This window comes from Bos grunniens, chromosome 28, assembly GCF_055505025.1.
Source record: "Bos grunniens cultivar Pamir isolate PY7600 chromosome 28, Bosgru_T2T1.0, whole genome shotgun sequence".
Classification (NCBI taxonomy): Eukaryota; Metazoa; Chordata; class Mammalia; order Artiodactyla; family Bovidae; genus Bos; species Bos grunniens.
This window is the reverse complement of record NC_141192.1, coordinates 40,152,343-40,180,194: the sequence shown is the minus strand read 5'-3', so window position 1 is coordinate 40,180,194 and position 27,852 is coordinate 40,152,343. Positions and strand designations below refer to the sequence as shown.

General features: G+C 41.3%; 1 protein-coding gene across 3 annotated transcripts in view; it reads right to left on the bottom strand.

Moving 5' to 3' along the window:
- The window catches only part of PCNX2 (pecanex 2), a 311,410-nt gene that overhangs the window by 148,081 nt on the left and 135,477 nt on the right, over positions 1-27,852 (bottom strand). For all 3 annotated transcript variants that reach the window (XR_015156551.1, XM_086381075.1, XM_086381076.1), the window contains 2 exons: positions 19,322-19,414; positions 18,392-18,542 (listed from right to left, as the gene is read on the bottom strand). Coding sequence is in view for 2 of the 3 variants with exons in the window: in XM_086381075.1 (XP_086237201.1) it covers positions 18,392-18,542; positions 19,322-19,414 (244 nt within the window). In the remaining variant the exon portion in view is untranslated. The remainder of the gene's footprint in view (positions 1-18,391; positions 18,543-19,321; positions 19,415-27,852) is intronic.

The window sequence follows — 27,852 nt, the reverse complement described above, 5'->3', positions numbered from 1 at the left end:
TGCCTGGAGAATCCCAGGGACAGGGGAGCCTGGTGGGCTGCCGTCTATGGGGTCACACAGAGTCGGACATGACTGAAGCGACTTAGCAGCAGCAGTAGCAGTAGCAGTAGCTAAAGACAATAAGACATCTGCCTGCAATGCAGGAGATCTGGGTTCGATCCCTGGGTGGGGAAGAGTCCCTGGAGAAGGAAATGGCTACCTACTCCAGTATTCTTGCCTGGAGAATCCCATGGACAGAGGAGCCTGGTGGGCTACAGTCTATGGGGTCACAAAATGTCAGACACAACTCAGCGACTAACACACACACAGAGGTATATTATATATTTTACATGTAGATAAAAAGGTTTTTGTCTTTTGTGAAAGTACATGAAAAATAAGAATAATAAATCTCCAAGATCCCTCCCCAACTGTTTCCAAGCAAATGACTTTGACCCCTACTTCCTATAGAAAATGGAAGCTATTAGGAATAAATTCCCCCACATCCAACCCTTCAACTACAAATTTATCTGTATTCACACCCACCTTCTTGCTCCTCCTAAGGGTAACCCCACAGACGCCCTGGACCCCATGATTCCTGACACCTTGGTTCCCTCTTACTAACCAATGGCTCTTTCCCAATGGCCAGTGGCAAGATTCTGGTCTTGGCCAAGTTGAAAACTTGCCTTCACCAGCATCTCCTTCTAGTGGCTCATCACTCTGTCCTTTCTGGCACAGTCAAGCTTTTTGGAAAGGTTGGCAATGTCTGACAATCCCAGTTCCTTGTCTCCTGTTTCCTGGTGAAACTTTTGCACTAGGGGTTTGCCCAGAACCTTTGCCAGAACTGCCAATGGCAAGGCCATTTGTGAGCTCCCAAAAGATGGATAACTGATGCTTGTCAGTCTATCTTACTGGAGTTAAAATTTTCTGAGATATAAAATATCATTGATTTTTCCTTCTTTCTACAACCCTCACCTTGGCTTCTCTGCCTTGCCAATTCCTGTTGTTGTTGTTTAGTCACTAAGTCGTGTCCAACTCTTTGGCAACTCCATGGACTATGGTCTTCCAGGCTCCTCTGTCCATGGGATTTCCCAGGCAAGAATACTGGAGCTGGTTGCCATTTCCTTCTCTAGGGGATCTTCCCCATCCAAGGATCGAACCCATGACTCCTGCGTTGGCAGGTGGATTCTTTACACTGAGTCACCAGGGAAGCCCAACTCCTGCTTTCGCTCAAACTTTTCTACTGTTCCCACTTTCTTTGCAGGGGCCTCTTCTTCTCCCTTGGTCAATTGTCTTCCTTGGACTTCTTTGCCATTTTTCTCATTTTCTTGGGCTGATTGCCTCAACATCCCTAATGTTAATTATTACTTCCATAACACTGGTGACACTCAGGTCTGTAACTCAGTTTTCCATCTCTCTTTTGGTGTTTCCTAGATCTAGACACTCAACTGAATAGCTTCATCTGATGTCCTGAAAAAACTCTTCAAATACAATATGAACTCAGTCAGCCTCCGCACCCCTGCTCCTCCTCATGAACTCTTTATCTTATTTAATGAGACATGCATTTGCTTAGTCATGCAGGCAATATACTGTGGAGTCACCCCGACTCGGTTGTTCTCAATCATGGTTGCATGTTGGAATCACTTGAGGACAAGGCTGAAAAATATTGCCCTAGGACGGCGATTCTCAAACTTGGGCATGCAAATAAACTACTTGTTAAAAGGCACAATCTGATCCAATAGGTCCAGAGTGGAGCCGGACACCCTGCATGTCTAACAGACTTCTGGGGGATGCTGCTGGTCTCCACACCCCACACGGTACTGAGAAACAGGTACCAGCAGCAGCGGCATCCCCAGGAAGCTTGTTAAAAATGCAGATTCTCAGATGCAGTCCTGGACCAGCTGAGTCAGAAACCTATGGGCTGGGTCCAGTAATCCACGTTTCACAAACCCTGCAAGAGATTCTGATAAGTGTTCGGGTTTGAGAATCACTGTTCTAGTTCTTCTTCTACACAGGACTAGACTATGTTGAGTCTACATGCTTCTTACCTATCTCCTCCTTCCTAGTTTCACTGTTCAGATATGCAATCTCTTAGCCTTAAACAAAACTGTAACTGTTTTTTATCAAAATGAACTCTCTCTTTCCTAACCCCATCATTTGTGTGCACTGGATGCCATTACCCCTTACCTACATAAGGACCTTTCTCTGTGCAGGACTGTTCTCCTTCTTATTCTCTCTGTATTGAATCATCGTCATCAAAATAAAAGCACACTGTAATATCTTTAGTCCTAAAAAAAGATACCCTCCCTTGACCATTATCCTTCCAGATGCTGGATATTTTCCAGATACTGCCCTATTTCTTTGCACCTCTTTGTAATAATTTCTGAAAAAAACTTTTTCTGATTACACTCATTTTCTCCACAACATAACTCCTTCTGTCTTCTGAGTTCACTCCAGTCAGAGTCTCATTCCAACTGAGTCATGAAATTTCTTTTTTAAGGACCTCACATTGCTATCCAATGGCCAGCCTCAGTCCTCATCTTATTCAACCTCTCAGCAGTATCTGATCCAGTTTATTACCCCATACTTCTAGTAATTCCCTACATGATCTTATCCAGTTCCATGGCCTTAAACATCTATTGTCAATATGTTGTTGACTACTAAAAATATATCTCCATGCATGGGCCTCTTTTCTGGGCTTCAAACCAGTGTATCCAACTATCTTTTAAACATATTTGGAATGTCTAATAAGCATCTCAGCAAAGGTCTTCATTTCATGCTCTCACCTAAACCTACTCCTCCCGTGTCCACCATTCATTCATTCCATAAATGAGACAGACAACTCTGCCAGAGTTGCATAATCTATGGCATAATCAGCATCCCAAACATTACAAAATCTCTGCCCTGATGGAACTTACATTCTAGTATGGACAATACAAAACATAATGAATATGTAAACTATACAGTATATAATAAAGGATGGGTAATGAATGAAAGAATTCACAGGGACAACAATGTAAAATAGAGTGGCATGAGAGACACAATTAAGAAGATGACATTTGAGAAGCAAGATGCCATCTGGACAACAGTTCATTAAATGGTACTCCCCCATCACCTAGTCTCTCAGGCCAAAATCCTTTCCTTCGTCTCTTCTAGGTTGGATCTTACACCTCCAACCCATAAGCAAATCTTACTGGCTCTATCTTCAAAATCTATCCCAAATTTAACCATATTTATCCTCTTGTGCTACCATCACACCGAGTCGTCATTATTTCTCACCTACTTCCTTAAAACTGGACTCCTTGCTTCTTTCAATGTTCCCAGACCCACAATTTATAATCCAATCAGCAGCCAGAGGAATTTTTAAGACATTGTTAATATCCTATTCAACCCACTCCAAGTATTCTTGCCTAGAGAACCCTGTGGACAGAGGAGGCCTGGTGGGCTGCCGTCTATGGGGTTGCACAGAGTCAGACACGACTGAAGTGACTTAGCAGCAGCAGCATCTCTCTCGCATGGCTTTTCATCCTAATTATGATAAAAATCCTGTGTCAAATTTTATTTAGTTAATCCCCAAAAATTCACACTCCCCTTTTTCATGGAACTGATGCTGGTAAGTGGCTGCCAAGCTGGGGATCCCATTTCCTGGTTATTCCTTGCATATGAGAGGATCATGTGGCTCATTCTTGCCAAAAAAAATGAGAGCAGAAGTGTGTCATTTCCAAATCAACTGGCTAGGTACTAGGTGCATGATCCTACATGTGTCTTCTTCCTTCTATCTGCCGGCACAAGAATGTTAACATTCTAGAGTAACCCTGAAACCATAAGATGAGGCTTCCAAATATTGAAGAAATATCATACCTAAGTGATCATGACCCTCCACTATGATAGGGACAATGACTAGGAAAAACCTTTTGATCACATCCCATTGGACTTTGCATGAACAAAATATATGCTTTTATTTTGCTAACCCATCAAGATTTGGAGGCATCTGCCATGATATTTTGGAGAAGGAAATGGCAACCCACTCCAGTGTTCTTGCCTGGAGAATCCCAGGGATGGGGGAGCCTGGTGGGCTGCTGTCTATGGGGTCGCACAGAGTCGGACATGACTGAAGCGACTTAGCAGCAGCAGCCATGATATTTAGCCTCCTCCTATCTTTTGACTAACAGAACATCCAATGTCCTTACCATGTTTTAGAAGACCCTTATAATCTGGCACTTTGTTACCTTTTTGATCTTATTTCCAATCACTTTCTCCATTATGCATTCTCATCCTTGGTGATTCTCCTTGAATATTACATACACCAAGCTTGTTCTCTTTCAGAAGTTTTGCATCTGCTGTCCATTCTGCCTAGGACTCTCCTCTTCAGATATTTTTATAACTCACTCACTCGTCCTTTTGAAGTCTGCTCAAGAATCGCATCCTCAGTAGGTCCCTTTTTTACTACCATATCTAAAACGGCCTCCTTGTGTCACAATTTCTTTAGTCTAATGAACTTTTCTTTATAAAACGGCTCAATTTGATACTTTGTTTGTGTCTTTATTTGTGTGTTATTTGTTTTCTGCTTTCTCCACTACAGGGTAAGCTCCACAAGGGCAAGGACTTTGTCTTGTGCACTACCATATTCCCCATGTTGACACAGTAATCCTTCAATAATATGTGTTGAGTAAATGAATGGATGATCTCCTGGGCTCCAGTTTCTTTACACACCATCTGTTTTTCTGTCCTGTTGCCATCAAAGAACTCTTTGAAATGTACATTTAGCCACCGTATATTTCATAGTCTTCATTGTTCTCCACTGTGTCTATCCATACACCCCAAGTACCTTAATATGGCATATAGGCATTTCATAATATGCTGCTATGTAACTCTATGGATTCACTTTCTATCAATTTTCCACTTACATCCTATACGGAACTGACTCCCTGGATTATCAATGCTGGATTTTTAAAAAAACCTTTTCATTTATCTCTTTTATACACAGAAACATGCATAAAACACACCCACACAGAGCTGTGTCCCTAGTACTTGGCTTAAGAAACAGCCTCAAAGCACCCCATGCCTGCCTACAGTCACCACCCCACAAGGTAACCACCGCCTAATCCCTGAACAGCAGTGCTTATTTTGCCTACTACTCTTATGCGTCTTTTGCTCAGCAGGGTTGTGAGACGCCTCCACTTTTTTGAGTGTGGTTGTCATTTGTTCATTCTCACTGCCATAGAGTCATCTACTTAACGAACATATAGCTTTTATCCAAGGTATTGTTCATGGGCTTTTGGTTAGTTTCCAGTACCTATTGTGAAGAGTGCTGCTATGAACATTTTTTTACATATCTTTTGATAAACATGGGACATTTCTGTGGAGTATGTGTCTAGGCACGGAATCCCTAGGTTATTAAGTGTGCACATAGAAAGCTCCAGGAGGTGTTGCCGACTTTCCAATGGTACTGAGATAACTTATGCACCCGCAAACAATACAAAGCTTCCCTTCCACTTGCTCCACATCCTTGCCAGAACATTTTCTCCTCCTTCATTCTAGCTGCACTGGTGGGTGTATAGGGGTATCATGTTATGGTTTTATTTTGCATTTTCTTAATGACTAATACAGCTGAGTGCCTTTTCATGTGCTCACTGACCATTTGGATATACACTCTGCTGAAGCAGTTCTTCATGGCCATTGCCTGGTTCTTTTTCCTACTGGATTATATGTCTTTCCTTCATAATTTTAAGAGTTCTGCATACATCCTAAGCATCAAGTTTTACTCACATATAAGTAATGGGAAAAATATTTTCCCATTTTGTGAGATGCTTTTTAACTCTCCTAATAATATCTCTTTAAAAGAGAAATACTTAGTTTTAATATGTTCCAAGTTCTCATCTATTTTTCCTTTTAAAGATTTTTGTGTCCTGTTCAAAAGACAAAGGCCATGACCACCTTCTACTTTCCTCTAAAACTATAATTGTTTTAAATTTTACATTTATATCTGCATGCTATTTAGAACTGGTTATTGTGTATAATACATTATCTTACAAGATGGTGGTTGAGACTGATATTTTTCCCATATGGATATTGAATGGGTCATCAGTATCTATTGAAAATGACTGCTATTTCCCCCAAACTGCAGTCAAGCATGCTGTTTTATATGTCTTTATATATGTGCTTGGTGCCTTCTTGGAATATCCTTCCGAATTTCCTACTTGAGAAATTCCTCATCTTTTTACAAAATATGTCACCTTGCCATCTGGAGCTTTTCTTGGCCCTCTCCTCAACCCCTCACCACTCCCAGTACAGTCACCACCAGTGGTGGCCAAGGGCAGGGCATTTGAAGTCCATCCCAGTAGGAAGAGGCTTTATCACTAACACTGCTTAGAATTGTCAGCATAATGACAGCAAAACACAGTCCAACTTTTAATTGGATTTGTTACTATTTTAAAATTCTTTATAAGCCATGCACCCCACTTTCTGCTCGCACTCTGTAAATTAGCTTTGGTTTTGAAGCAAGATGTGTCATTTCTTGGAGCCATTACCATACACTGTGAATTTTACAATTATAGTACCTGTCACACCAGAGTAAATATTCATTTAAATATACTAATCTTCCCATTGGACTGTGAGTTTGTCAAGAGTAGGCGCTATGTCTTAATCAGTTCAGTATTTCAAGCACCTAGCATAATGCCTGGCCTTGAGTTAAGGTTCAATAAATGTTCAGTTATCATCTTATTTTGGTGGTTGGGGGCAACTCTGAATATTTAAAATGAAAAGAGGGTTTTGTTTTTTTTTAAAGCAGCCTCTTGGAATTGCTTTTTTGATTACAAAAGCAAAAAGCTGTCTAACAATAACATATTAAACAACATTTCCTATTTTAATCTCTCATAAAGTATAATCAATTAGAGCTAGGTTTCCTTCTATACAAAATTATTTTTTCTGATTGCTCAATTTATAAAACATCAACAATGTCAGATTGAGGCCATCACATCAAATGCAATTCAGCTTGCTTATAAAAATACATTTACAGAGTTCTATCAACATTTGTCACCAACTCAGAGAAACATGACAACCTTAGTTAGATTCCTGTAAAAATATGTAAATTAAGAGAAATATAAGCCAATCTCATCCTGCAGTGCAGGTAGAAAAATATCTGAATTAAAAGAAATGTTTCAGTGATTCATCACCCAAGAGTGACCTGGGTGCCATGTGGATAGGGGAGTATGATCCAGATTTTCAAATGCTTGTCATATTTAATTTCAGTAGATGATATATTCCAGTAAGTGGGCATAAAGCTGATTGAGTGTAGGCAGACAATCCCATTGCAGTGTGCAAAGATTTACTGCAGATAATGATAACAAATATGGGTTTGCCATAAATTTCAGTTTATCCATTCCAGAAACACACAAAGCAATGAATATCAAATAATATAGAAATCACTAATAAGCTCCGAATTCATCATCCATATCTTTCCAAATATTTGAGAGCAGAAGTACTTATTTAGTAAGATATTAACCCTCTGTGCATATGTGTGAAACTACATCAAAGACAAGACTGTAAGGCATGTAGCTAAGAGAGTCAGGCTGTAAAAGTCTTGGCTTGTAAGCACTAGTCTGCTGTCTGCCTTTAGAACAGCAAGCTTGTAGGACTAGCATTCAATATGGCCAAAATAACACATATGAACAGGTAAGGCCTTGGGTCTTTAATAACTGGGTTTCTACTTAGAAGCAAGATGATAGCTGCAAAACAGTTGTCTGCTGGACTTCTGAAGGATAAAAAAAACTTCAAGAGGAGTAGAAATCAATTCATTCATAAGTTGCAAAAACCTTTACTATTTAATAGCACCCCTGGAATGAAAAAAAAAAAAAAAGACTGGTTGCACTGCATAATTCAGCTCTAGCTTACTACCTGAGGTGCTGCCAGGGAATTGAAAGGGACAACAGCTGACATCTCAATGTGATACAGAAGCTCCACGTGCCTCCCACTGATTAATTCTGAATCTCTAGTTGCAGGGACTGTGAACACATTTTACACTGTCTGCATACACCAGCAAGCGTGGGTATACAGACTACATGTAAAGAGGAAAACACTTTAGGTGATGATTCGCCCCAGGGCAGGGGTTCCACGGTTGGTATTCCGCATAACATCTAGTCAAAGTGGGAATGGAAAAGGATGTGGAAAGGGAGTTCAAATAAATATCTAGGAAGGACACAGTGGATAGCGAATCCCAGAGGTCACCAATGCCCTACTCCTGACTTCAAGTTCTGCTACTACTGCACATTGAAACTGAACTGAAGGCAAATCAATTTCATGCTCATTCTTATATATCTCTAGAATCCTTCTACCAAGTTCAATTATTCCAGTGAAAGGCTACAATCTCTAGATTGTAGAAAATGTTTAACAGGTAAATGTACTGGATGTTTCTATTTGGAAGTAGAAGGGAAGCAAATATAAACATGAATAATAATGTAGGAGAAAGTTAAAACACAAGTGCAATCCAGAATTCTGAATTCTGAAAGATTAAAGTTAATCCTTCATCATGAGAGTGGCCATGAAAAACTAACAGGACGAAAAGCTTACAAAGGCAGTAACATGATAAATACATTTAAGTCCCCAGATTGTCTCAGTATTCACACAAAGTCAAGTTAAAAAGAAAATCTTTGCAATGATAGTTTATAACTGTCTTTCTGTAATGTTCCAAATACGCAAAGAGACTATAAAAAGATATTTTTTTAACATTATTATTTCCCTTTTCCCTGAAATATTAGGCCCTTGAGAAAAAGAATGCAAACTAACTCCACCACTTACAAATTTACATGTGATTTATCTTGACTGAATGCTTTTCAGGTTGTGTTTTATTTAGATGTTTATGTTACTAAAACTAGAGCCTCTTAATAATTAAAAGTTAATAAAAAAAAATCCTCAGGATATTTTTATCTTTAAGATAAAAGGAAGACAATTTGTTCCAATTCAAATCTTGAATTATGACTGACAAGCTTCACGATCACGAGGCTTCCTGCTTTGTAGCGACATATTTATAGGGGTGCACCTCGGGTTCAACTCGCCTGGTCACACCAAGGCATGTAAGGCAGAAAGGCCCTGTGAAATAGATTCACTGCATCCCAGCTGGTGGTGCCCCCTTATTATAAGCAACTGCTTTTCCTATGAGCATTTCTCACTCTCATCTTTCTTGCTGGGCCAAGTCCTTACCACTAAAATGTATACATGTCAAGGTTTATTCTCTTAAAAAACAGGTTTAGCTACCCAAATCAGTAGCAGGAATTGAATCATTATTCTTAAATGTAAAGCAAATCACACCACCCCATCGCTCAGAGCCTAAAATTCTGTTTCAGATAAACCCAAGGTCCTCACGACCTTCCCATTCCCAAATACACCAATTCAAAGTGAGCCTGTGGCTTTTTCTCCCCCATTTTGAGGGCTAACCCCCTCATTATCTTTCAGGTTTTAATTAGTTGCGCTTTCTCAAAGAAGCCTTTCTTTCCCCCTCAAATCTAAATTAAGATCCCTTTATAACTCCCTCCTAGCCCCCTATACTTTTCCTTCACTGGACTTTAAACACCTTATAAATATATTAATCTGTGTGATGAATGTTCATCTCTTTAGCACAGCCAGGGGTCCAGGGCTGTCTTTCTTCCTCATATTTGACATTTAGCGCTGTACTCTGTTCATAGAAGCCACTCAGGCGATTCAGGCAACATCACTGATCATTGACATAAATAACAAAAGCAGACACTTAAGAGAACAAAGTTTGAGAAGCGGGGGCTTTCGTGGTGAGGCACTGCCTGCCTCATAGGAGTTCAGGATCTCCTCCTGGCCAAAGTGTTCCCCCTTTCTTTTGTCCTGGGGTGAGATCGTGCTGGCCTCGCTCCCAAGTGCTTCATCAGCATTCACATGGTCCTTGGCATGTGACAGTGTCCATAAATATGTTTGAACTGCTTAATAACTATTACCAGGTTCAATATCATGGTAAACATCTTAGAGAAATACAAGGTGGGAACGTTCAGGAATCACAATAATAAAGCTCATATATTTCAAGGAATACAATTTTTCAGTTGTTTCTTTGGTGATTTTTGAGTTTGGAATCATGTTTGAAAAATTCTTTTTCTCTTTCCCTAACTAAGATTATATAACTTGACCTATATTTTTTGCAGTGCTATTCTGGTTCTTTTCTTTCTTTAAAACAATTTAAATCTTTAATCCATCTGGATTTTCACTTGATACAAAGTCTAATTCAATTTTTTAAAATGTTTAGCTCATTTCCCCAAAACCATCCCACTGAATTTTTTTTTTCATCAATTCAGTGGGGATTAAAAATATATTCTTCACATCTCCTCAAAGGGATGGAGAAATTCTTATGAGACTCGGGAACTAATGTACTCTCCCTTCTTGGTAGAAAGGTCCTCTACTAATATTAATCCATAGTATTTAAAACTAAAAATACTAGTGAATCATTTATCAATTTTTCACATGAAGATGGTTAGGTCGAAATGTTCACAAAAAAAAGGGTTAAGAGAAACTTTCAGATGTGCTCACCATGGGCACTGAAGGAAGACACTTCTCGTGAGAACAACCATCTTGCCAAGAGCAAGGATTATGCTCTTTTCCATTTTTGTGTCATCGACACCCAGCACAGCACCTGGTACGTAGCAGGCACTTGATGAACGACAAACTTACAAAATCAGGATTCCTCCCCTCAAGTAAAGTATGATGTATATGTTATTTCAATGACAAGATTATTTTAAAACCCTAATTCTATTTTTCCATGGGCATCTACGTCAATTATCATATCATAAAGCACTGTGAGGGTTACGTGATTTTAGATAAGATCCCAACAGATGCATGGCAGGGAGCCTGAGTCAGCCCCCATCACAGGGGCCTCACCTACTCTAGCTGGGAACGGGCATCGTTCCTCCTTCTCTCAGGCCTGCCTTGCCATGCACGCTCGGCCCAGAGAGCTCAAAGCTGCTGCAGTGCTGGCCTGCATACATCAAATCCAGTGTAGTAAGGCTTACAGGGACTTCCCCGGTGGTCCACTGGTTAAGACTTCACACTTCCATGCCAGGGGCATGGGTTCGAACCTTGGTCAGGGAACTAAGATCCCACATGCCTCATGGAGCAGCCAAACAAAAAGACTGGCTAATTTTCAATGTTAGTCTTTTTTTTTTTAATCTTTCCCCAATTATTTTACTTCTGCATTGTTTTAAATTTATCAGCAGTCTAGGAGAACCCCAGGGGGCACCTGATAAAAATTCCATGGCTTGCTGGAGAGAGAGTGGGAGTCTGAGGTTGGCAGCTGACGGCTGAACTCTGTCCCCAAACCCTTTCTCTCTTAATGCTGCCTGGGGTTGGCCTGTGCTTCTCCAAGACTCCCTCTGCCTCGCTCCCCTGTGAGCAAAGAACACTGGATTCCACCTGTCTGTCTTCCTGCTGCTGTGTAAGCCTGGTTCCACTGCCAGTCCCCGGCAGCCCCCTCCAGCCTGTGCAGACTGACACAGGAAGGTAAGTTCCCCAGTCGACTGGGGGGAGATGGGCCAGAAGATGAGAGGAGAAGAAGCAGAACCAGGCAAGAAGGGAAAGAAGAGGAAGGGAAGAGAAGGTACATGAAAATAATAAGAACATTGGCAATACATAAGGCAGGCTGCCAGCTGGCAGGTGATTTTCTGACACATCAGCCCTAGCCACTTCTGTGGCATTTGTGACACTCTTTCAGAAGCACCGTAGCAAATGAGACTGTTTCTCAGGTGGCACTGGTTCATCTGAGTCATTTTGAATTAAAGAGGCATTGGAGGGTTTCCAAGGTCTCTATCTCTTGATGCTAGCATCTCTCTATATAGAGAGACAAAGGGGGTAAGGATACATCCTTCTTTCCAGAACCATAGTGTTTCCTCATCACACACGTGAAGATGAGACCGTCCCATAGACCCCAGTACAGCCTTTAGGTTGTAAAATCAGACATGCCTTATTCTTTCCTCTAGCGCTATTTACATTTCAAAAGATTTTATCTGGTTGGAGTTAATCCCCATGGAAATTCTGTAAGCTAGGTCATTTTAGCAGTACTATCACCTGCCGGCAAAAATTTCACAACATGTCTATCCAGATCATAAAGGGTCGCCAACTTATAGCACAGTGGGTGAAATGAGGCACAAAACAAGGTGTAAAATAACTGAATGCAGAAGCCTGGAGAAGAGGAGCAGCAGGATGTGCTTACTGAGTGCAGTCTGCCGCACAAGGACCTTGCCAAATGCTTTATGTGTATTGCCTCGATTCATTTCATCCCCCAATCAATCTTTGTTGTAGGAACCCATCATCATAGATGAATCACAAAAGTTAAGCCCCACTAATAGGGACAGAGATAGGATCTGAGCCCTGCCTTGTTCAGAGCCTGTTCTCTGGGCCATGACAGTTTAATTCCCTCCTAAACTTTCCAAAAGCTTCCTGCATGGTAACATCTGGTCACATATAAAGGACCAGGAGCCGGGAAGACATCAGACTTTTCACCAACAGCAACAGGAGATAGAAAACAATGGGACATTAGCTTAGGATTCCGAAAGAAGTGCTTACCCCTCACAAGCTACACACTCCAAGCTCTCCGTTAAGTGCAAAGTAGAATGAAAACATTTTGAGATAGATGAAGTCTCAAAACATTTCCCTACCATGCACCCTTCCCCTGAAGTAGCCAGAGGATGTGTTTCATTCAAAGGGAATAAACAAGGAACAATTGAAACAGGTTCCAGAGGGAGTCTGGGAAAGGATGGAAGTAAAAGAGTATTTTTCAAGTGTGCCTGTGTGGAAAGTTAAGTCGAGAGATATTTTACATAGTTATTGGAAAGGCAGGAGACACAAAAACAGAACAGAAATTGGAAAGGCTAGGAGATGCAAAAACAGAAATCTAAACAAGAAAGGAAATGCAAGCATGGTACACTACCGAACTAGACATGAACAATCAGACTTGCTATATGACATACACATATATGATTAGGAAAAAAACGGAATATATGTTCAACAAAAATCATATTAGGAGGAAGGAGTAGGGGAAAATGTTCATACATAAGGAAAGAGAAGAGAGAGATCTTTATTATTCATAACAGAAAGTCAGTAGACAGGCAAATCTGAAATATTAACAAAGATGAGAACATGCACATTATTTGGAAGAATTATGGTAAATACCAGAAGAAAGACCTAGAGTCAAAAGTAAAGACGAATCATACAGGAAAAAGTTGACCAGGGACAGCTGCTTTTCATCACAACTTGTCCTGTTTGGCTTTTAACAGTATGTATTAGTGAAGTGAAAGTCACTCGGTCATGTCTGACTCTTTGCGACCCCATGGATAGTCCATGGAATTCTCCGGGCCATAATCCTGGAGTGGGCAGCCATTCCTTTCTCCAGGGGATCTTTCCAACCCAGGGATTGATAGGGATCAAACCTAGGTCTCTGGCACTGCAGGTAGATTCTTTACCAGCTGAGCCACCAGGGAATTATAAATGAAAAACACATTAGAAAAAGCAGCATCCATCAGAACCAAGTCTTTCACATGGAGAAACCAGTCTATCTGCAAATCAACAGGCAAGATTTGTTAAAATGCACAGTAAATCTCATTTAAGGATTACAAACTGAGGACTCAATTGTGAATTAGCTTTATAATAGTGAATTTGGTTAAATTAAAATGCAAATGAGATTTTTCAATTGATATTTTAATGATTTCTATACCTTTCATCCATTTATTCTAATGCATCCAAAAATTACAGCTTAAGCTTTTCCTGCAACCATATTTTGCTGTGGGATGAGTCTCTATGTATGCATCTTATTATACACATAGACTGCTGCTGCTGCTGCTAAGTCGCTTCAGTCGTGTCCGACTCTGTGCGACCCCATAGACGGCAACCCACCAGGCTCCCATGTACCTGGGATTCTCCAGGCAAGAACACTGGAGTGGGTTGCCATTTCCTTCTCCAATGCATGAAAGTGGAAAGTGAAAGTGAAGTCGCTCAGTCGTGTCCAACTCTTAGCGACCCCATGGACTGCAGCCCACCAGGCTCCTCCATCCATGGGATTTTCCAGGCAAGAGTACTGGAGTGGGGTGCCATTGCCTTCTCCGTACACATAGACTAGAGTCCTTCAAACAAGCCTTTACTTCTGGGCTTTTTCTGTCTGTGGGGAACTCTTCCTTCAGTGAATTTACAAAGCACCAATCAGTCATTCATTCATTCCATCAATATTATTAAATACCTACCATGCTCCAGATCCTAATCCAACATTTAATTTTAAAATCTCATTTATTTCCATTTAATACACAGAACCAACCAGTTAGAACAGCTTAACCAATGGGCATGCCAGTTGGGCTTCCCGGATAGCTCAGTGGTAAAGAACCTGCCTGCCAATGCAAGAGATGTAAGAGACCCAGGTTTGATCTCTGGGTCAGGAAAATCCCTTGAAGAAGGAAATGGCAACTCACTGCAGTATTCTTGCCTGGAAAAATTCCACGGACAGAGAAGCCTGGCGGGCTACAGTTCATAGGTCACAAAGACAGAGTCAGACACGACTGAGCATGCATACAACCAATGGACATGAAGTTAACTATAACCTGCTCACTCAGGGTCTGAGCCTTCTACTGGTTGTTGGTTTTGTTGTTATTTGCTTTTTTGTGTGTTTTTTGGCACACCATCTTCCCAGTGCACTGAGAGCAATATAGGTTGCAGAAATAGTATATGACCAGAGGGAGTGAGATCACCTGGGTTCTGATCATTCACCGGCCACAAACTTAGTGGGACCTGGGTCAACGTCCCTTGACATCTCTGGGTGTCAGTTTCCTCCCAGTAAAGTGGTGGCATAGTATTACATAGATGTCAAGACACACACAACACTCAGGCCTTGTCTCACATGCCAATTCCAACTGAGTGGTAAAGTCTGCCACTGGCCCGTTTTAGGACTGTTCTCTGTTAGCTATGTCTACTGCACGACCAGGGATCACAGTGGGATCCACAGTACTACCAGCCCTGCTCTGCTTTTCCAAAACATTCTGTGATCATATGAGAAAGAAGATTTGACACATTCTCACATTAAAGGTATGTGATCAGCTTGAATTTCCTATGCATGTTTTCTGGCTAGTAGAAGGAATGAAGAATGAAATACCTAAAAGGCAGAAAGGCAGCCAAGAGGAGGAAGCGAGAAAACAGGCTGTGGATGATATCAAAATAGGTAAATGGTCTTTAATACTTTCATACTAACACATTTTAAGTATTTGGATTTTCCTTCTAACACACAATTTTGAAATGCAATCTGTTTTTCATTACGAGCCTGACGTGTTAAATCTATTACTCTTGGCTGGATTTCAGGTAGATTATAAACAGCTAATGTAGGCAAGTGAGGCATATCCACCAAGCCTCTGTTGAAGCCCATGGTACCAAGGGGAATGTCTTCTGCCTATCGTAAAGGGCAGAGGCCCAGAGCTGCCCACCCACTCAGTCCTCCAAGAGGGGACATCAGCATACAAACACACTCTCCTTTCTCGCTCTTGAACTTTGTCTTGAAAAGATCATTCAGATTTAAAATATCTAAATGATTCCAACCTAGGCTGGGTTCTTTTAGATTCAGGGGTAAAAAACAATCACACACACACACAAATTCCAAGTTTTCCACAACTCACTCTTATCTTTCAGTGTTGAATTGCACACTCTGAACTGCCACAACAAGAGGAGTCTACACTGATCTGTCTTATTTTTCTCTCTCCTGTCAAGTTCTCTGTCCTCAACCCAAAGGAATTTAAGTATCTAGGTACAGGCATAGAAACGATGATACAGATATAGATATGCAGTTTCCCAACTGAAAGCATCTGACCTCAAATCCCCATCAACTACTTACCACTGAGGCCGAAACAATACTCCACTAATGTCAACAAAACCTAGTCTTTCAATAATAAGTTAAGGAAACGAAAGGCAAATGCGACCCTGACACTGCAGAAGTCCTAAAGAAACTCGTCTTTTCTTCATGTTGCTTGACTGACCCACATGCAGACACTGGTTTGGATGGACTGCTCAGACGGTAAAGAATCTGCCTGCAATGAGGAAGACCTGGGATTGATCCCTGGGTCAGGAAGATCTCCTGGAGAAAGGAATGGCAACCCACTCCAGTATTCTTGTCTGGAGAATTCCATGGACAGGAGCCTGGTGAGCTACACAGTCCATTGGGTTGCAAAGAGTTGGACATGACTGATTGACCAACGCTGCTACCTTCCTTCACTTTCTGTCTAGGTGGATGTAACGTGAACTGACCATTATCACCTGCACCTACTCTGAGCTCATCTTCCTTCAATTTTTATATTACTGATAGTAATTTGCATTTATGTAGCAGCAGCAGCACACAAGATTGAATACAGCATTTGAAAACCGTATTATGCAGCTTGATCTTTGGCGAGCCACTGGTGCTGTAAGTGGGAATAATAAACACCCAAAGGCAGGACAGTCTGAACTGCCTCCACTGCCTTCTAAACCCTATGCTGGCAGCAGGTCCATTAGGCCATGTCTCTCCTCTAAGCAAAACCCCGTTTTACTGATGTCACTGTTTCAAATTAAGGCAGCTGCTGGCAGCCACTCAGACATGGTCTCTATTCCTGGCAGCATCATAAGTGATTATTTTATTTCTTCTTAAATTAATTCCCCTCTGCCCTTTTACTTTGGTCACACTGATAGGAAAAGAGTGAAGAGATGTAGTGGGTACTTAAATGGTTAATCTCACTAGGGGATTGTAAGTAAAAAAATATGGGAGACCCCTGTAAATTAACAATCACTCAAGAACGCAGGTTTGCTTAACCACAAAACCAAGCAGGCTTGCTCAGCGGCAAAAACACACAACAGAATCATGAGACTTGCCCCCAAACAATAAAACAATGGAGGCCTGAGACCCACATCCTGCCCAGGGAGCTCAGAAAGTTAGGCTGTGCTCTCTGTACACACAAAAAGCAATCATTTGTGTCCCTAGTAGGGACAAGAAAACTCCCCTGCCCAACCTGCGGGAGGAACTGATGATGGAAGCATGGCATCTACTCAAGAATAACAAAGATCTTCTACCCTCTCCACTTTTCCTTTGACTTTAAAACTGTAGCCCAGTAAGTTCTGGCCATGGCATCCTCTCGCGTACTCACCTGTAACCCTCACAAGCATCCTATTCTAATAAACCACTTCTTACCTCTTTGCCTTTTGCTAAATTCTTTCTGCAATGGAAACATATGGGACTGTGGTACCTGAGTTCTTAGGAGTCTTCGAAACAACACTAAATCATTTCAGTACTAGTCTACTGGAGTTATTGATGACAAACCTGGCGGAGTCCAGCAAACCTTGAGTCAGAAAACTATGAGTTTGAGTCAGCAAACCTTGGTGTTACTCATATACCCTCCTGTCTGAAGGTGGAGATGACCAGATGACTCATTTAACAATGCAGAAATTCCAGTGAGCTAGATGGTTCTGTGCAGACTTAGCATCATGGGTTAGTTACAAACTATAGCTATAAACCGTGCCCAATATATCTGAAAAATGGGGATAAATCAATCCATCTGCCATCTGTTCAATCAGAGCCTGGAGAGACCTACCAGGGAAATTTCTGACTGTTTTACTTAGAAGCTCAAACACTGTTAGGGTCATTACTTAATGTAATGACCAGGCTGTTACTTAATGGTGGCCAGAGTCAGCCATGGAAACTGCTCAGTCAAGTCCAGGTTGGGCTGTGGGTCTAGTTCTAGGTGAGCACTGCAAATTCAACAAAATTTCAAGGGTTCATGGATCAAAATTCAAAGGTGCCTCTGCTACATCCCACCTCTGGTTCTGTGGAAGATGACAAGGCAAATTGAGTGATTCTATTCTTGGTCCCCCATAAGCTGAAAGTGGAACAGTATAACGTTCAGGTCTGAATGATATAAATGAAATTTTCCTCAATAATAACAACCAATCATTTTCATAAAACAGACTTCTAATTCACTCCACTTCAACTTTCTTGTTCCGGGAACATTAATGTACACTTCAAGGTACACATGCTCTCCTTTATCTACTGCAGTGAAATACACTTTTCTCTGGTGGCTCAGATGGTAAAGAATTTGCCTGCAATTCAGGAGACCTGGGTTTGATCCCTGGGTCGGGATGATCCCCTAGAAAAGGGAATGGCAACCCACTCCAGTATTCTCACCTGGAGAATCCCACGGATAGAGAAGACTGGCCGGCTACAGTCCATGGGGTTGCAAAAAGTTGGACAAAACTGAGTGACTAACACAACAAATACACACACATAAAGTAATCCGTACATCACCATATTTAAGGGTACATTTCCACAGCACTAAGTGCATTTGCACAGCTGTGCACACTCTCAGTATAAAGCAGACCTCTCACCACACCCTATTTGTATGAGGGATACCTTACTCACCTCTCACTTCCCGTTGCTGATACTCTCTGTTTTTAAGGATGGGGTGTGAAATCCACATCCACGGGTGATGCTTGCGCAGCTGGGGGAGCAGGTAGTGGGTTACAAACCCCACGGCTCCAGCCAGGGCGAAGAGCACAATGCTGAGAAAAGGCTGCAACAGAAGAAGATAAGAGTCAGTGTGTAGCTGGAAGCGTGGGGAAGGATGCCTGTCAATAATCCAGAACCTTCCCTGCTCCTCCTAAAGCACACACAGCCAAACTCAGCTCTTTCTTCAGGCCTCTGAAAATTTCTCCCGCAGCACTTGAAACTGGTCTCTGCATTGAGAACCACCAAGACGGAGTGCACAAAAGGCTGAGATATTCTGCCCATTAGAATACTTTTTCTTGCTTGTTGTTATTTTTTTTAAAGATGAGATGGAGAATAACAAATTTAGCTAACAGACTTTTCTTCACTGATAGAAAAGTGAGACAGCAAATGTCCGCGAGAACCTCTAGCCAGAAATCCCATCTGGCTCACTATACTGTTGTTTTTCCAACTGAAAATTATGTTCCGATAATCTTTTTGGCTCTGTGACTTCCATCTCATTCCTGATTTGGTGAGTCCTCCCTTCTCCACTCTTAGCAGTGAGCTGTGGTCCTGTTTTATGACTGTTGACCATCCTCATGGTGGATTCTACAAGATATGCTAGCCAAACAATTCCCTGGATGGGAAACAGCAGGGGTAAAACATGTGACTCAACTTTGTGTTGTGGGCCAAAACTCATCTCAGACATAACTCAACACACCTGGATATATTCCTCCACGCTCTCTATTCTTTGCTATTCTTTCTCTGGCTCCACTAACCTATCAGTAGCCTGGAGCTGCACAGTGGGCTCTGTTTATTACAGACAATGAGGAGAGGGGAAGAGTGCAAAGCCAAATGGATACATACTCGCAAGGACAGGAACACAGTGCTGGCACTGACTGCAAAGGACAGAACAGCAGCCACCGAGCAGATGATGAGATCCGATTTTAAGATATCCTTCTGTAAACAGAAAACAACTGTACAGTTTGCTCATCTGTGTTTCTCTCAGCAATCTTGGGTCACCAGGTAAATCGGGTGACAGGATCTTAACCCCTGGATACACTTCATCTTCAGACCGTCACTTACCTGATCTATTCCCAATGGCACACGTTGCATGGACCATTCAGCACCTCCCATGTGGGGAATATCAGGGAAACTAAGGCAGAAGGGGGCAAGAGGAAATGCAGACTGCCATGAGAAAGCAATGGCACCCCACTCCAGTACTCTTGCCTGGAAAATCCCATGGACGGAGGAGCCTGGAAGGCTGCAGTCCATAGGGTCGCTGAGGTTCGGACACGACTGAGTGACTTCACTTTCACGCATTGGAGAAGGAAATGGCAACCCACTCCAGTGTTCTTGCCTGGAGAATCCCAGGGACAGGGGAGCCTAGTGGGCTGCCATCTGTGGGGTCACACAGAGTCGGACACAACACGACTGAAGCAACTTAGCAGCAGCATGCTCCCATCCACTAGCCAGGGAGAGAAGATTTTCTACACGTGTAAGAGGCATAAAGTTCTTCTTGACAATCACAGATCAGATGCAAGATGCCCAGGTCTAATAAAGACGGGTAAAGTGTGAACTGTAAACTTTTGAGATAGGAAGTGGAAAGCAACTTTAGCAGCTAATTGGCAAATTGATGTTGAGAGTGGATCTCTTCATTGTATTATTGATTATCCCAACCAAACCATGTAGATTTTTCATCAGATGGTTCAGGTCATTTTTACTGCATTTAACTGTCCTCCTGATTTCTTCCTGTCACTTTGGATGACAATTCAGTCAGAAAACCAGCAGCATGACTTGCAAGAAACTCCACATTTTAATTTTAAAAAGACAGGAAAAGATAAAGGGAAGGAGGGAATGTAGGTAAACAGGCATATGGTTTGTACAGAAAGAAAAGAAGGGAGGCGATGGGGAAATAGATGTATATTCTATATGATTTTCTGGCAGGTAACATTCAAAATAATTATTTAAGAGGCACAATTCCTTTTTGATATGATATATTGATATATTTAAACTGATGACTTTAGAGTTTTCAGATAACAATGTGATACCTTAATATGTTCAGTAATTATGTACTGCAGTTAATTGGATTCTGTAGAAAGAAAAAACTTAATGATCCCCTAATACTGCTTTTAGCTCTGTCAGTTAGCCAACATTGTACCCTACCGAGCTAACAGGCCATGTTCCATGTATCTGCAGTATTAGTAACATTCCTTGGTCTAACTTTGCTTTGTTTTCCTTTGTGCCTGCTCACTACACAATTTTTTGTGATGGAAAATTAGTAGCAAGTTACTGACATTTCAATTTCTGCATATTCATACCTAATATCAGTTCAGATCAGTCGCTCAGTCGTGTCCGACTCTTTGTGACCCAATGAATCGCAGCACGCCAGGCCTCCCTGTCCCTCACCAACTCCCGGAGTTCATTCAAACTCACGTCCATTGAGTCAGTGATGCCATCCAGCCATCTCATCCTCTGTTGTCCCCTTCTCCTCCTGCCCCCAATCCCTCCCATCATCAGAGTCTTTTCCAATGAGTCAACTCTTCACATGAGGTGGCCAAAGTACTGGAGTTTCAGCTTTAGCATCATACCTTCCAAAGAAATCCCAGGACTGATCTCCTTCAGGATGGACTGGGTGGATCTCCTTGCAGTCCAAGGGACTCTCAAGAGTCTTCTCCAACACCACAGTTCAAAAGCATCAATTCTTCGGCACTCAGCTTTCTTCACAGTCCAACTCTCATATCCATATATAACCACTGGAAAAACCATAGCCTTGAGTAGACAGAACTTTGTTGGCAAAGTAATGTCTTTGCTTTTCAATATGCTATCTAGGTTGGTCATAACTTTCCTTCTAAGGAGTAAGCGTCTTTTAATTTCATGGCTGCAGTCACCATCTGCAATGATTTTGGAGCCCCAAAAAATAAAGTCTGACACTGTTTCCCCATGTATTTCCCATGAAGTGATGGGACCGGATGCCATGATCTTTGTTTTCTGAATGTTGAGCTTTAAGCCAACTTTTTCACTCTCCACTTTCATCAAGATGCTTTTTAGTTCCTCTTCAGTATCTGCCATAAGGGTGGTGTCATCTGCATATCTGAGGTTATCAATACTTCTCCCGGCAATCTTGATTCCAGTTTGTGCTTCTTCCGGCCCAGCGTTTCTCATGATGTACTCTGCATATAAGTTAAATAAGCAGGGTGACAATATACAGCCTTGACGTACTCCTTTTCCCATTTGGAACCAGTCTTTTGTTCCATGTCCAGTTCTAACTGTTGCTTCCTGACCTGCATACAGGTTTCTCAAGAGATAGGTCAGGTGGTCTGGTATTCCCATCTCTTTCAGAATTTTCCACAGTTTATTGTGATCCACACAGTCAAAGGCTTTGGCATAGTCAACAAAGCAGAAATAGATGTTTTTCTGGAACTCTGTTGCTTTTTCGAAGATCCAGCAGATGTTGGCAATTTGATCTCTGGTTCCTCTGCCTTTTCTAAAACCAGCTTGAACATCTGGAAGTTCATTAAGAAGAAGTGGCAAGAATACACAGAAGAACTGTACAAAAAAGATTTTCACAATCCAGATAATCACAATGCTGTGATCACTCACCTAGAGCCAGACATCCTGGAATGTGAAGTCAAGTGGGCCTTAGAAAGCATCACTACAAACAAAGCTAGTGGAGGTGATGGAATTCCAGTGGAGCTATTTCAAATCCTGAAAGATGATGCTGTGAAAGTGCTGCACTCAATATGCTAGCAAATTTGGAAAACTCAGCAGTGGCCACAGGACTGGAAAAGGTCAGTTTTCATTCCAATCCCAAAGAAAGGCAATGCAAAGAATAAGCAGCTGAGTTTGCCTATTTTTATCTGATAGATGGCACCACACTGTATGTATACGTTTGTATCTTGTTTCCTCTGCTCAATACTAGAGTCATGATGAATACAGTGAAGTGAAAGTCGCTCAGTTGTGTCTGACTCTTTGTGACCCAATGGACTCAGGCCAGAATACTGGAGTGGGTAGTCATTCCCTTCTCCAGGGGATCTTCCCAAACCAGGGATCGAACGTAGGTCTTCCACATTTCAGGCAGATGCTTTACCAACTGAGCCACGAGGGAAGCCCAAGAATATGGAAGTGGGTAGCCTAGCCCTTCTCCAGTGGATCTTCCCCACCCAGGAAGTGAACCAGGGTCTCTGGCATTGCAGGCAGATTCTGTACCAACTGAGCTATCAGAGATATCTTATAAATTATAAGAACACCAGACATCTCAATTAAAAATGGGCAAATATAAATGGCTACTTTTTAAGTGGTTAAAATTCACCGTTTATAGCTCTAGTAAATTATTTTCCTTTGCAACAAAGGCCATTCTACTGTAGGTGGAATTTCCAGCAGCTTCAGTTTGGGGTTCTTATGACAAATGCTATGATGAGCAATCTTCTGTGTACAAATGTGCAAGATTTGCTCTAGGGTAGATATGTATTTCCCACTCCAGTACTCTTGCCTGGAAAATCCCATGGACGGAGGAGCCTGGTGGGCTGCAGTCCATGGGGTCGCTAGGAGTCGGGCACGACTGAGCAACTTCACTTTCATTTTTCACTTTCATGCATTGGAGAAGGCAATGGCAACCCACTCCAGTGTTCTTGCCTGGAGAATCCCAGGGACTGGGAGCCTGGTGGGCTGCTGTCTATGGGGTCGCACAGAGTCAGACACAACTGAAGCGACTTAGCAGCAGCAGTATCATGAGAGCTTCAATTTTTTGTCAGTCTGGTTGGTATAAAATGATAACTTGTTTGGAATTTCCTGATTATTAATTAGACTGCATATGTAGTCATGTTTTGGCCATTGAGATTTGCCCATTTTTAATTGAGATATCTGGTTTTCTTATAATTTATGGGACTTTTATATTCATCATAACACTAGTGCTTCATCAACTGTACATATTTTAAAAATCTTTTCCCATTCTGTAGCTTATATTTTTAAGTCTTATTTGAAGAAAGTATTATTTGATAAATCAAAAGTGATAATTTTAATGAATTTGAAGTTTTGTTAAAACTTTTTCTGTACCCTGATATTATAAAGCTAATCTCCTTTATTATGATTCTAAGCGCTTTCAGGGTTTGTCATCCAATATTTAGGTGCAAAATTCCATCTGAAATGGATTTTTAAGGACAATGTGACAAAAGAGTCCTATTATAATTTTCTACTTAGTAAAAACCATTTTTTATTCTATTTTTCCTTTCATACAGGGTTGGAGCTTACATGCTCTGTTTCTAGTCCTTTAGTAGTTATACTAAACAATCAATTGTGCAAGCTTAAATAATCACAGTCTAAATTTAATCAGTATTTTAATTCATCTCCTGGACATACAAAGAACTTAACAAGTCCTGGTGTCCATTTCCCTTCCCATCCAAACTTATATGTTACTGTAGTCACATATGTCAATTATATTTCACATTTTTTAAGCCAACCATACACTCACCACGGTTTTATACAGTTAAAATTTACTTAGATTTACTAACACATCTGCTACTTTCTTTTCTCTTTGTGCTTTCTTATAAATTAGACCATCAGAGATTACTTTCTCTTGAAGACTATCTTTCAGAATTACATTCCCTGAGAGTCTCTCAGCATTTTTCTAAAATATTTTTATTTTTTCCTTATTCTTGAAAGATATTTTCACTGGGCATCAAACTCTAGTGTGCCAGTTACTTGCTTTACAGAACTTTAAACATATCAAACTGTCTTCTGTTTTCTACTATTCCACTTGGTAAGGTAGCATTCAGGCTGTCCTTCATTTGAATGTAATCTATTCATTTTGTTTAACAAATGTAAGATGGTCTGTGTCTTTGGTGTACTGCATTTCACTACAGTCTGCTCAGTGTGTGTTCCTCTTTAATTTATCCTCCTTGTGATTCACCAGAATTCTTAAATCTCTGATCAGGGTCTTTCATCAGTTATGGTAAATACTCAGATATTACCTCATCAAACATTCATTATGCTTCAGTCTCTCTCCCCTTTTTCTGGAATTCTGATTTTATATATATAGACAGAGAGATATATAGATACATTAGATCTTCTTATTCCATTGTCACATCTCTGCATCTGTTGTATATATATATCCTAATTTTTGGTCTATCATTGTTGAATTTCGGATACTTTCTTCTGTCTTGCTCGTTCAGGATACTAATTCTCCCTTCAGAGGTATCTAATCTCTCATGTGTGTGTGTGTGTGTGTGTGTGTGTGTGTGTTTACTTTAATTGCTTTACTTTGTTTAGGTATTTTGGGTTCTCTTTCAAACATACTGGACCATTTTAAATACTTTCTATGGTTTAAAATACTAAGTGAAAGTCACTCAGTTGTGTCAGACTCTTTGCAACCCCATGGACTATACAGCCCATGGAATTCTCCAGGCCAGAATACTGGAGTGGGTAGCCTTTCCCTTCTCCAGGGGATCTTCCCAACCCAGGGATTGAACCCAGATCTCCCATGTTGCAGGTGGATTCTTTACCAGCTGAGCCACCAGGGAAGCCTGTTAAATATTAACCCTTTTATTTCTTCAAATATAGTAAGTAGAGTTGTTTCAAAATCTGTATCTGATAATTCTACTATCTGAAGTGATTGAAAATCTATTTCTTCTGGCTCTTTGTTTTTCTGTGTAGATTTAAATTTTTATCAGAACCTGCTCACATCCCTTAGAAAAACGGTTTTGGGAATATGGGGAGACTGAGGAGGAAGGAATCCTCTATAGAGGATTCATGTATTTTTGTTTTTGCTTTGTCATGAGTGATTTCTAGTTGGCAGCAACTTTAAACTATATTCATAAATTGATGGGGTTGAGTCCAAGGGGCAGTGGCTGCGTGGGTGCAGGAGGGCCGAGAGGAGCTACTCCATGTTCAAGGTCAGGAGGGGAGGCTGTGAAGAGACACCCCTCATCCAAGGTAAGGAGCAACAGCTGTGCTTTGCTGGAGCAGCCATAAAGAGATACCCCACGTCCAAAGTAAGAGAAACCTAAGTAGGATGGTAGGTATTGCGAGAGGCATCAGAGGGCAGACACACAAACCATAATCATAGAAAACTAGTCAATCTAATCTCATGGACCACAGCCTTGTCTAACTCAATGAAACTAAGCCATGCCATGTGGGGCCACCAAGACGGGCGAGTCATGGTGGAGAGGTCTGACACAGTGTGGTCCACTGGAGAAGGGAATGGCAAACCACTTCCGTATTCTTGCCTTGAGAACCCCATGAACAGTATGAAAAGGCAAAATGATAGGACACTGAAAGAGGAACTCCCCAGGTCGGTAGGTGCCTAATATGATTCTGGAGATCAGTGGAGAAATAACTCCAGAAAGAATGAAGGGATGGAGCCAAAGCAAAAACAATACCCAGTTGTGGATGTGACTGGTGATAGAAGCAAGGCCCGATGCTGTAAAGAGCAATATTGCATAGGAACCTGGAATGTCAGGTCCATGAATTAAGGCAAATTGGAAATAGTCAAACAGGAGATGGCAAGAGTGAATGCTGACATTCTAGGAATCAGCGAACTAAAATGGACTGGAATGGGTGAATTTAACTCAGATGACCATTATATCTACTACTGCAGGCAGGAATCCCTCAGAAGAAATGGAGTAGCCATCATGGTCAACAAAAGAGTCCCAAATGCAGTACTTGGATGCAATCTCAAAAATGACAGAATGATCTCTGTTCGTTTCCAAGGCAAACCATTCAATATCACGGTGATCCAAGCCTATGCCCCAACCAGTAACACTGAAGAAGCTGAAGTTGAATGGTTCTGTGAAGATCTACAAGACCTTTTAGAACTAACACCCCAAACAGATGTCCTTTTCATTATAGGGGACTGGAATGCAAAAGTAGGAAGTCAAGAAACACCTGGAGTAACAAGCAAATTTGGCCTTGGAATACAGAATGAAGCAGGGCAAAGGCTAATAGAGTTTTGCCAAGAGAAGGCACTGGTCATAGCAAACACCCTCTTCCAACAACACAAGAGAAGACTCTACACATGGACATCACCAGATGGTCAACACTGAAATCAGATTGATTATATTCTTTGCAGCCAAAGATGGAGACACTCCATACAGTCAGCAAAAACAAGACCAGGAGCTGACTGTGGCTCAGACCATGAACTCCTTATTGCCAAATTCAAACTTAAATTGAAGAAAGTAGGGAAAACCACTAGACCATTCAGGTATGACCTAAATCAAACCCCTTATGATCATACAGTGGAAATGAGAAATATATTTAAGGGACTAGATCTGATAGCTAGAGTGCCTGATGAACTATGGATGGAGGTTCGTGACATTGTACAGGAGACAGGGATTAAGACGATCCCCATGGAAAAGAAATGCAAAAAAGCAAAATGGCTGTCTGGGGAGGTCTTACAAATAACTGTGAAGAGAAGAGAAGTGAAAAGCAAAGGAGAAAAGGAAAGATATAAGCATCTGAATGCAGAGTGCCAAAGAATAGCAAGAAGAGATAAGAAAGCCTTCCTCAGCAATCAATGCAAAGAAAACAACAGAATGGGAAAAACTAGAGATCTCTTCAAGAAAATTAGAGATACCAAGGGAACATTTCATGCAAAGATGGGCTCAATAAAGGACAGAAATGGTATGGACCTAACAGAAGCAGAAGGTATTAAGAAGAGGTGGTAGGAATACACAGAAGAACTGTACAAAAAAGATCTTCGCGACCCAGATAATCACGATGGTGTGATCACTGACCCAGAGCCAGACATCCTGGAATGTGAAGTCAAGTGGGCCTTAGAAAGCATGACTACGAACAAAGCTAGAGGAGGTGATGGAATTCCAGTTGAGCTATTTCAAATCCTGAAAGATGATGCTGTGAAAGTGCTGCACTCAATATGCCAGCAAATTTGGAAAACTCAGCAGTGGCCACAGGACTGGAAAAGGTCAGTTTTCATTCCAATCCCAAAGAAAGGCAATGCCAAAGAATGCTCAAACTACCACACAATTGCACTCATCTCACACGCTAGTAAAGTAATGCTCAAAATTCTCCAAGCCAAGCTTCAGCAATACGTGAACCATGAACTTCCTGATGTTCAAGTTGGTTTTAGAAAAGGCAGAGGAACCAGAGATCAAATTGCCAATATCCACTAGATCATCAAAAAAGCAAGAGAGTTCCAGAAAAGCATCTATTTCTGCTTTATTGACTATGCCAAAGCCTTTGACTGTGCGGATCACAATAAACTGTGGAAAATTCTTCAAGAGATGGGAATACCAGACCACCTGACCTGCCTCTTGAGAAATTTGTATGCAGGTCAGGAAGCAACAGTTAGAACTGGACATGGAACAAAAGACTGGTTCCAAATAGGAAAAGGAGTACGTCAAGGCTGTATATTGTCACCCTGCTTATTTAACTTATATGCAGAA